Here is an 11,678-nt window from a genome sequence, read left to right on the forward strand (position 1 = left end):
TTCAAAGAGTACCTTAGGTTAGCTAGACATCATTTGAAGTTGCAGTACATACAAACGTTTCAGCAGTTCTTTATAATTATATCCAAAAACATCTTATATAATGAAATGTAGGACTGACCATAATGCATACTCATTGTGGTGTGTTCCACAGCATTGGCTCTAGTTGGTCCTCAACAGCACTGTTTTGGTTCATTTTGCGTGGTGAGTCGGTGGTCGGCTGCAAGGAAGAGTTTTTCTAATTGGCTGAACTCAGAACGAGATCATTTATACATTAATTGCCAAAGGTTTTTACTGTTGCATCGTGGCTTGAACTACCGAGGCATTGTGCTAGGCTAAATTATATTGTGCTACACGGAAAGTAGTTTTGTTTTGCTAAATATCTAGGGAAGATATGAAACATTTGTCGTTACCGTATTCGGTTTTATGGAAGAAAAGAGCTCAGGAAGAGGTGAGAGTCACTCAGTGACTCAGTATACTCAGTATACTTGGTATAAAAAACCTGCACATTCCGGAAGCAGCAGTTCTCCTTTCAGTTATTTTCTTTTGCACAGGCACAGAACATTACGTTCATCTTCTGAAAGATCCTGCTCATGCCTTTTTTTTTTAGTTTTTCTTCACTGTAGTTTAATCTCATGTGCACAAGAAAGTTTAAGTGAAAATTACAGAAATTCTGCCTGGTTCAGATGCCCTTTGGACTCAGCTGCTTTAGCAGATTCTCTGAACTTGTCACCTATTTCACTCTTCAGGTGTTCATAGCTGTTGCAGTTCTTTTGTCTTGTGAAAGTACATAAGTGCATGCTTATTCAAAATAACATTGGTGGTGAATAAAAATAGACAAGCAGGAAAAGAGCATTGTTCACCGTTTAGTGCTCTAAATTAAAAAAGTGTTTTTCTACATAAGATATTGAATATTGTGATCTGCCTATGGCAGTTCAGATGTATTGGGAACCCATGTTGACTAGCATTTGTGATGTTGCATTTCAGAGTTGCATTACTGCACAGGAGCATATCGGATCTCTCCTGTGGAGGTCAACAGCAGACCCTCTTCATGTCTCACTAACTTTCTGCTGAATGGTATTTTTACATTTGTTGCTGTTTTTATCATCAGTAGTCTGATGTCAATATGTTTTATAAAAATCGAAAAGACTCCTTCAGAAATCATAGTCAGAGGAAGATCTATGAGAAGCACATAAGAACCATGAGACATTGAAAACAAATGTACTTCTAAATCCTCCCTTTCAGGTCGCTCGGTGCTCCTAGAGCAGCCCCGCAAGTCTGGGTCAAAGGTAATCAGTCACATGCTGAGTTGCCATGGTGGGGAAATTTTTCTGCACATGCTCAATAGCACCCGCTCCACACTGGAGGATCCACCGTCTATCAGTGAGGGCTGTGGAGGTCGTGTAACTGACTACCGCATCACAGTGAGTCACTCATCTTATGTACTTTTGAACTGTACACTAAAAATATTATAGAGAAGTTGCCATAATGTGCCATTGTACTTGCCACATGAAACACCTCATAAATGTACAGCAAAACTCTATAGCCCTTCAATTGTTATGTTTTAGTCATCCTCCAGTCATTGACTGACTACAGAACAGCTGTTGGCTGCATATATTTGGGTGCTGGATCACTCAACTGACTAGTGACTTTGATGATGTAAAAGTCCTAGCACAAGTGCTGTGCCTGATGAGGTTGTACCAGCTCAGCACTCACAATTACAGTTGTGTGCAAAATAATAGCAGTGCGTTTAAAACTGAGAAAAAGCTCAATCCTCATAATAGCATTTATTTCCATATAGACAAAGGCACTGGGAGCACTGCACATTCAATTCCAAATGAAAACATGAACGAAATATCAATTTTTAAACTGAAAATGAAGAAACAAGAATATTGGGCTGTTAAAAAAAAAATAGCAGTGTTTTCATTTTCATTTACAAACTTGAATATTTACAGTATAAACAAAGTACTTTACAGATTTAGCTTTTCACTGAACTAATATTTAGTTGTATAACCTTTATTTCTGATATAATGCTTTACATCTATGTGGTATGGGGTCAACTAACATCTGACACCTGCAAACAGATATTCCAGCCCAAGCTGACTGGACTACATTCCACAGTTCTTCTGCATTCTTGGGTTTTTGATGTCAGCATTTTTGATGTCATTCTTAATCGGACTGAAGTCTGGGGATTGGGCTGGCCACTTCATAACATCAGTCTTGTTGGTCTGGAACCAGGATGTTGCCCGCTTGCTGGTGTGTTTGGGGTCATTGTCCTGCTGAAACACCTATTTCAATGGCATTTCTTCTGCAGCAAAAGGCAACATGACCTCATCCAGCATTCTGATATATTCAAACTGGTCCATGGTGCCTGGTATGCGATAAATGGGTCTGACTCCAAAGTATGAGAAACATCCCCAAACCATTATGCTTGCACCTCCATGTTTTACAGTCTTCACAGTGTACTGTGGCTTGAATACGGAGTTTATGGGTAGTCTCACAAACTGTCTGTAGCCATTAGACCCAATTAGAACAATCTTGCTCTCATCTGTCCATAGAATATTGCGCCACTTCTCTTTAGGCCAGTCAATGTGTTCTTTGGCAAACTGTAACCTTTTCAACACGTCTTTTTGTCTGCAGTGGTACTTTAAGGTTTCTTGAAAATAGTTTGGCTTCACGTAGGTGTCTTCTGATTGTTGCAGTACTCACAGGTAACTGAAGAACTTTGATTTCCCTGGAGCTGATCATTGGATGCTTCTTTGCCATTCTTGTTATTCTGTGATCTACACAGATGGTAGTATTTCTTTTCCTATCACATGTTTGTGGTTTTGTTTGCCATTTTAAAGCATTTGAGATCATTTTAGCTGAGCAAGCAATTTTCTGCACTTCCTTTATGTTTTCCCCTCTCCAATCAACTTCTTGATCAAAGTTCTTTCTCCTTTGGTACGATATCTGGAACAACCCATTTTACTCACTGAGCAAGGGCTAAAACCAGCAGGTACAACATTTTCTGCCCTCCTTCTTTAAATTAGGGCCATAATTGACACCTGTTTCTTCATAGAATGAATGACCTTACTAATTGAACTCCACACTGCTATTAATTTGAACATGCCCCTTTCATTAAATGAGTCAGTTACACAAAATTAGCAGTGTGCATGCCATAACTGCTGATTCTGTTGGTTGCCCATTACTAGTCTACACATAGTCATGAATTTTTTCCCATGTTGTATTATCTTTGCCAAAATCAGTAATTAAATACATTAGTGATGTTAGACTGCTATTATTTTGCACATAACTGTTTATTGTCAGTGTTAATGCTGAGAATGGTGTCTAAGCCCAATAATGTCCAGTCAATACTGGATCAGACTAGAGGGTGAAAAACATGGGTTACACTGTGCATTCAAATCAATATAGTAGTTCCCAGCAGGGCCCAGTAGTTCAATCGATACAGCCAATTTAGTTGTTCTATCTTTACATCTGAAGGAGTTATAAAATCAATAGATTCCTATGGGTGGTTGGAGAGATGAAAGAAATAATAGAAAAGGTTGGTGGAGTCTAGTAAAGTGACTGGGTCTGGTAGTTCAATCAGTACAGCAAACTTAGTTGTTCTGTCTTTACAGTTTAAGGAGTTGTAAAATCAGTGGATTCTTATGGGTGGATGGAAGGTTGAAAAAGGATGAATAAAGAATGAGTGGGGTTGTTTAGTGATATTAGAGCACACAGTATATATACAGTTCATTCAGTACAGCAAATGCAGCTCTATACAGCTGAAAACTATAAAATCAATGGATTCCTATGGGATGATGGAGGGATGGATAAAAGGATGAATAAAGAATCAGTGGATGATCAATGAGATTAGAGCAGACATATATAGTATATATTATGTATAGTAATTTTGGTGGTTATAGCATATAAAGCAGGAGCTAGAAGGCTGTGAAAAGTGAATGGAAGTCAAAGGATGAAAAGGGAGGGATGCAAAAGAAGGGATAGAAGAGTGATAGCGGTGTGAAAAGTGATACCAAGTGGTTGCTATGGAGTCCCAGATGATTGTAAGGGTGTTGTTATGACTATAGTTGAGGATGAGGGGGTATTTAGCTGTTGGAGTAGTTTTGGTTGAAAACTAGTAGTCTAATGGGGCAATTGTTGAGGGGTATTTAGCTGTTGGGGTAGTTGTAGTTGATGAGTTATTAAAATATGGGATAGTTGTTGATGGCATTTTGGATGATGAGGTAGTTTTTGAGGGACTGATGGCATATTTAGTTGTAGGAGTAGTTTTTAAGGGCAATTTGACTAACAGGGTCGTTGATGAGGGGCTGTGGGGGTACGTTTTGGTTGAGGGGTGATTAGCTGTGGGGTATTTGTGGTTGAAGGCTTATTATGCTATTAGGGAAGTTGTGGTTGAGGGGGCATTTTGCTGTGGAGGTAGCTGTGCTTGAGGGCTATTTGAATATGGGGGGTAATTGTGGTAGTTGAGACTTAGAGGTGGTTTACATGTTCATGTAGTTCTGGCTCAGGGAGAGAAGAGGGTCTGTACTTGTGTTCTGTGAAAATGGCCTTTTGTGACATCACAATGTATTTTCGAACATTCCACGATTCATTCCTATGAGAGAAATTCCATTTTCTGGGCACATGAAAACCGCAAGTCCAATCTGTCCCAAAAGCACAAACACACCATTCCTGTAACTACGTTCATGTCAAATTTGGTGGTTCTACAACAAAAACTGCAGACTGTGAAAATAGTATAAATATTTGTATAGAATAATAATAATGTAGAATAATGATAAAAAGAATAAGAACATGATGCTGGCTATGTCAAGCGAACATGATAAGAACAAATAAGAAAACAGCAAGTTGGCTTTGTCAAGCCAACTTAATAATTACAGTAGTTACAGCAATCATTGACTGGCAAGTGTGTCCTTCATTGGTGATTTTAAAGAATTGGTTGAAAGGGTCTACATTTCTCTCTGCTGTTGGGACCAACTCCATCTCCATTTTGCCATCTCCATAATGCCAGTTTAAGTCTTTTAGTGAAGCACAAACTTGTTTCTTTTTCTCCGTCTTTCCTCACTCTGTAGGACTTTGGGGAGTTCATGAGGGAGAATCGACTCACTCCGTTCGCAGACATGTCATTGGACGCTGCTGGGAGACCCCCAATTGAACGAGCCAAAGCACAGCTGGAGCGCCACACCCGTTACTGGCCAATGATAATTTCCCAAACCACCATTTTCAACATGCAGGCTGTAAGTTGTGTGTGCTTTAAAAAAAAAAAAAATTTGTTACTTCTCCTTTTTGCATTCATACTGTTTTTGCCACCAGATGTTTACTTGGCTAATTGCAAGCGAAAATATTAGAATAAATTATTAAGAAATATTTTGTATTGAAATTGAATCTTATATGGAAGTGTGTATGAAAAAGTTAAATGCATGTGTGTGTAAACATGTAGTTTGACTGTGTTTGCCTGTGCCTCAGGTGGTGCCATTAGCAAACCTGATAGTGAAGGATACTATGACAGAGGATGATGTTTTGACATGCCAGAAGACAGTATACAACCTAGTGGATATGGAAAGGAAGAATGATCCTTTACCAATCTCTACTGTTGGCTCCCGGGGGAAAGGGCCCAAACGGTGAGTATCACATGAGTGAGAGTGAGAATCACTTTTATTTAGCAGGTTTGTCTTGGTGAGTGCACTTGTAACATACCCAAGTACATAGTGGACTATTTACAGATATAGAAAGACCAAAATAAACATTTTTATCTTAATATTTTTTTACATATAAAATGTAAAAAAAACAAAACAAAACAATATGCTAAAATAGTTATTATAATAATAATAAAATCATAAAAAGAAATGTTGAATGGGCATTTGTGAGCAAGGTCTGGAGAGACATGATAGTTATATACAGTAGATACTGCTAATTACCATATGTAATGGGCATTTGTACATAAATATATTTCTAGATGTGACATGGCACAGATGAGTACATTTAATTAGTGCAAAGCAATAGAGATGTTTGCTGCAATGAAATCAGCTGCTAGGCTATGGTAAAGTGCAAGGTGTCCACATGGGCCTAGGGGAAAAGATCTTTGTGTTTGGCTGTACTGGCTTTGATGGTCCTGACTCTTCTGCCTGAGGAGAGGGGTTGGAAGTTTGTCTTGTTTTTTGAGGTGGAGGAGCTAAATGAATTGGTTATTCAGAAGCAGAGTATGATTTCACATGTGACTTCACTGTCAAAACCACAGAGCCAATAATGTTCAGGGGGAATGTGTAAAGTCTACAGTCAACTTAACAGTCCTTGTTGTGCATCAGAAGATTGGAACTACACCAGGACACCAGCGGGTTGAATAAATTGATGTAAGCATTAATGTTGTTATGAGGCTGACAAATGTGTTGTAATCTTCAAACTTTGAAATTCACAGATGGACCTTTAAGTTGGTATAAAGATTAAAAAGAAGGTGTGAGAGGACATAGCACTCAGGTGCACCAGTGGTGAAGATCAGGGAGCTTAAATATGTGTTTTGCTAAATACACCTTTTGTGTCCTGTCTGTCAGGAAATCTCTGGTCCACTGTCAGTTGAGATCTGGCTGAGTTTGAGCTCCTGAAGTGCTGAGTCAGTGGTGGTAAAAGCTGAGCTGATGTCCAAAATCTGAATTCTTGCATAGGTCCCTCATTTGAGGATTGTGCTGATAATAGAACATTTGAAGCAGCTGAGAATGGAGCACAGGTCCAAAAATCTGTTAAAGATGTCTGGTGCCAGTTGATCACAGCAGAGTTCCTGGGTGGATGAATTACCTAAAGCCCTGGAGTCTTCATCACCTCTTGGACCCTGAAAAGCCTTATGGTGAGATCAGGGAGTGGCAAAGGTGAAGGAAGCCTGAAAGGGGAGGGAGACTGATTGGAAGTGATTGTCAAGTGGTGGGTAAGAGGGCAGGAGGTTGGGATAAGAGGCTATGGTTTGTCCTTAGCTCTTTTGAATGCCTTTCAAATCTGCAGTAGAATTTATTTAGGTCATTGGTGAGCTGGCAGCTGCTAATGAGTTGGGCAATATCAGTAATGTATCAGTTATATTGTAATGATTTCTGTGTACCTGTCTGTTTATCTGTCTGTCCGTTCTTTCTCATCCATCCATTAAAGAAGAGCTCATCTTCGCTCAAATGGATTACTTACTTAAATCTTTGTCCTGCTTTTGAGCATGAATATTTTGGCATTTGGTCACCCTCCTGAACAAGAATATTTGCAAATGGTGGGATTTGCAATGTAGAATTTGCATGGAATTTTTTGTTTTGAATCTTAATATTTTAACTTGCTGTGGTCTAGAGATGAGCAGTACCGGATTATGTGGAATGAGTTAGAGACACTCGTAAAAACTCATGTTGGAACCAGTGAGAGACACCAGCAAGTTCTGGAGTGCATCATTGCCTGCCGCAGCAAACCCCCTGAAGAAGAAGAGAGGAAAAAACGAGGAAGAAAAAGGGAGGATAAAGAGGATAAAACAGAGAAGAATGGTAAAGAGTTGGAGGAGAAAATGTGGACTCAAGACTCAGACAGGTTAGAAGCCTTTTTTTGTGCATGACTAATAAAGTCCTTCATTCATTCAAGCTCATCTAGATGGATTTCTCAAGTTTTCTTTCTGGGAGCCTTAACTTGCAGAGGTGATTTGTAGATATACCATTTTTATTTTTCCCCTCCTTAACCATATCAGTCTTCTCACATTTGGCTGTTTCAGTTTTGGTGCATTGGACTATGTGTTTAAATTTTTGCTCAAATGTATCTCTTGAGATTAAAAAAGGATGTCTGTCTAATTTTGCTGTTTTCTGTTCTTCCTCCAGACTGAAGGGAGCAATGGAGCGAGAGAAAGAGGATCAGAGTGAGTCTGAGGTTATCAAGGATTCTCCTGACTCTCCAGAGCCATTTAATAAGAAACCCCGGCTTGCCACAGAAGAAATACAGCCTCTGGAAAAATCAAAAGGTATATAGGATATGTGACCAACTTTGATCCTGATGGACTAGAATTGACACAATTTCATGGCCTACCAAAGTGCTTTACCACACCTAATAAACCTGGGAATTAAATTTTGAAATACATGTGTTTGAGTATCAGAGTTCAATACAGTTTGATTTCCCTGCTCTGAGAAATGTCCTTCTCTAAAAATTTGGTTGTACACCATTTTCCACAAATGTTTTTCTTTTCCCAGTGAAGTTACTTTACTATCTAAAGGTCTACATAGACCTTTAGAATTGCATAAAGAATTATGATACTGATCACTGTGTATCAAAGCATTATTGTCATTTAGTTGTTGCATCCTAAAAGAGAAAACACAAAGAAATATTTTATCCAAAAATAGTAATATCAGGAATATATAATCCAAAAATGGAGATATTGCTAATGTACGAGATTTTATAGGATTGCTGAGAAGTAGAAAACATCAAATCTATGACCCACTTTTAAGTTTTTTTGTGTTAAGGGGATGTTGACTTCAGTTTTGTTTTCAAGTGAAATGCAAATTGTATTATTAAGACAAAAAGCAACCAATCAGGGCCCTGTTTCCTAAAATCATCACAGTTAAGATCATCTTAATGAGAGTGTGCCTCCTGTATATATTATTTGTTCTGCCATTTAAAGGTGATATTTGTTTTATGAGGCTTTTTGGGAAGCTTAGCCCACTGGTAATGCAAAGAAATTGTGGCCTTCTTGTTTTCTAGGTCCTGTCTCTTTATTTAGTCTTTGGACCAATAGAATCACCCAAGCCAATTCCAGAAAGCACCAGGAGTTTGCTGGAAGGATTAACTCTGTCAACAACAAGGCAGAACTGTACCAGCACCTGAAAGATGAGAATGGGTTAGTTGCCTTTCCATGTCCTGTTTTTTGAGCCAAAAAAATTGAGTTGAGATTGCTCACCTACTTATTATTTCCCCTCAGACTGGACGTACATGAGAATGGGAAAGCTACCAGATGATGCCATGTACAGATCATGCCCCAAGCTTTTCTGGGATCATTAGCTTGCTTAAGAAGATATACTGTCACATTTCAGTGAATTTTGCCAAGACAGTGTTTTTGTGGCAGATGAACTCACTGTGGATGAGATGTTTTTTACTCATTAGTTTGTATAAAGAAGCTAAAAAACAATAAAGGCCAACAGAGTTGATGCTTGTTTGTCTTGAGACCTTTGGCTCAGTCAAGGTACAGTTGTATTTTGAGTCTGATTATTGTTTTCTACTTCTTCATTGTATTAAAATATTCAGTATCATCAACAAGCAGACTTATGCAAATAAGAATTTTTAATAATGAACAATTTATGAAGAATGCTTGGGAAAAATTATTTTAGATTTAAGATTCTCCACATCCTGATATAATTTTATAATTCAACATGGTCTGCTCATTTCAAATTTTGTTTGAGACATAACATCTGAAAAACAAAAATGAATGAGACTTTTTGCTGTTCCAAATACATAGAAGTATAAAGTGAAACAAAAGGACACAAGCATAAGAATACATATGAAATAGAAGACCAATAAACACAATAACAGGGCAACACCAGACCTTAGATTGCAGAAAAATAATGTTGTAAGATGATGTCAGGTAAGAATGTGTGTATGTGTTTGCACCTTTTCTCAGAAGAGAGAAAGGAGAGTTTGTGTGGGGTGTGTTGAATCATCCACAATGCTTGTGGCTTTGCGGCTGCAGGGTGTGGAGTAAATGTCCGTGATAGAGGAGTGAGAGACCCCAATGACCTTGGCTGTCCTTGCTAATGCAGCAGGTTTCAGTGGTCTGAGATGAGGGCAATTCCCATAACAAAACTCTCTACATCCTCTGTAGAAGATGGTGACTCGGAGGGAGATGAGCTTGCTTCAGTCTCCTTAGTAAGTAGTCGCTATAGGGCTTTTTTGACTATGTAGCTGGTGTTGAGGGTCCAGTTGAGGTTCTCTGCTAACACCAAGGAACTTGTGACAATTTCCACAATGTAGCTGTTGATGTTTTTTTCCTTTCCATTTTTATACTTTCATATTACAGGAAATCTGCAACGAAATTACGCCTGTCAGAAAGGGGTGTCTTGCTCTATGTATACATCTGTTGCCTCATCATCAAACGATGTTGCACCGGTACTGACCAATCGGTCCCATATAAACAATGAAGTTAGCATTGTTTATAAAAAGCAGCTTTGTCTTCCTCTAGGGATTTACACTTCTGGAGTTTTTTGCTTTTTTGTGAGGTGTATGCTGCATTTTTGGCCTTTTTTTGTTTGTTTGTTTTACTTTACTACTCAAGCTCATAGACATTTCATGGACGTCTGTGTCAGGAGTAATAAATGGTTTTGCACTGTATCGTACAGAGGACAGTTTGGTGAGCTACAAGATTTTAGAAAAGACCACCCAGTCTCAACTTTTCTTTCACTGAGTCTTGTTCTCTTCCTTTTTTTCTCTCCCTCTTTCCTTATCACCTTGAAGAAGGCCACACGATTGTTCTTTTTTTTTTTTTTTTTACTTCGTTTGGGGAAACAAGTCTGTCAAGTCTTGTTAGCTGTCTCTCATAGCTGACACTTGTGGATTATATTTTGGGACTGTATTACAATGCGATATAAAACAATTTGTATGTATGTAAATCATCCCAAGAGGGCAACAGAGATGCATATATATGGGATAGTAAACACTACTGTTGATGGTTGTTTTTTATATTATTCCTGTTAGTAATCCATTAAGATAAGTTAGACTTCTGTCCTTCATGCTCTAATATACTTTAAAAGGGTTGGCTGCCTAGGGGGCTCATTACAAATGCACTTGCTGATATAGTCACCATCAATTGCAGACTCCCTAAATGTGCTCCAGACAATGTACTTGCAACAGTGCTGAAGAGCATAGATGGCTCCTGCTGACCAGAATTTTACCTGTTTCAGAACCAGTTTGGAGCATTTGATAAGTGTGGGGTGGACAACACAACTATGAGCACGTTGCTGAATTCCCGTGATAGATAAAATGGTTTGCATCTAGTAGTCAAAACCTCCACCAGTGGTGAGCTGTATTTAGAGATCCACATTTTACAGATTAATATGTTCAATGCATAGACATTTTGCTTTCAAACAGCATTTGGAATTTTTACTTTCCTATGAATACTTAATCCCAAAGCTATTAATAGTTTCAATACTTCAGTCATTCAAATTGAAGTTTTTAAATTGCTTAATCATGTTTTCTGCTGTCTGAAAAATTATGAAAATTATGTGACGTGTTTTACATTAAACTTAAAGAAATTAAACAAGGTTATACGCTTTGGTTTACTCATTAAGTAAAATTCTGGAGGGTATTTATGGAGCCTTTTTTTTTTTTATCAGTCACCATTCTGAAGTAACTTGGGTTCTGGGTAGGGCTGTGTATAATATGTGGATACGGCAAGATATCATGAATACCGGCTTTATTTATATATATATATATATATATATTATTTATATATATATATATATATATATATATATATATATATATATATATATATATATATATATATATATTATATATTATTTATATATATATATATATATTATTTATATATATATATATATATTATTTATATATATATATATATATATATATATATATATATATATATATATATAATGAACATTTATATTCTTTATCAAGTGAGAAATTGGTGTGTTCAAGTTTAAGTGCAATATTTTTGGTAACATTTA

The 11,678-nt window shown here is 37.6% G+C and overlaps 1 protein-coding gene across 2 annotated transcripts in view; it reads left to right on the forward strand.

The window, feature by feature from the left end:
- ints13 (integrator complex subunit 13) overlaps positions 1-10,598 on the forward strand; it is a 26,078-nt gene extending 15,480 nt beyond the window's left edge. For both annotated transcript variants that reach the window (XM_035523579.2, XM_035523578.2), the window contains exons 10-17: positions 985-1,074; positions 1,243-1,421; positions 5,073-5,237; positions 5,467-5,621; positions 7,315-7,545; positions 7,827-7,966; positions 8,701-8,836; positions 8,918-10,598. In XM_035523579.2, coding sequence (XP_035379472.1) covers positions 985-1,074; positions 1,243-1,421; positions 5,073-5,237; positions 5,467-5,621; positions 7,315-7,545; positions 7,827-7,966; positions 8,701-8,836; positions 8,918-8,954 — 1,133 coding nt within the window. In that variant the 3' untranslated portion in view covers positions 8,955-10,598. The remainder of the gene's footprint in view (positions 1-984; positions 1,075-1,242; positions 1,422-5,072; positions 5,238-5,466; positions 5,622-7,314; positions 7,546-7,826; positions 7,967-8,700; positions 8,837-8,917) is intronic.
- Positions 10,599-11,678: the final 1,080 nt, after the last annotated feature.

Source organism: Electrophorus electricus, chromosome 4 (assembly GCF_041902795.1).
Source record: "Electrophorus electricus isolate QZ-2024a chromosome 4, ASM4190279v1, whole genome shotgun sequence".
In the NCBI taxonomy this organism is placed as follows: Eukaryota; Metazoa; Chordata; class Actinopteri; order Gymnotiformes; family Gymnotidae; genus Electrophorus; species Electrophorus electricus.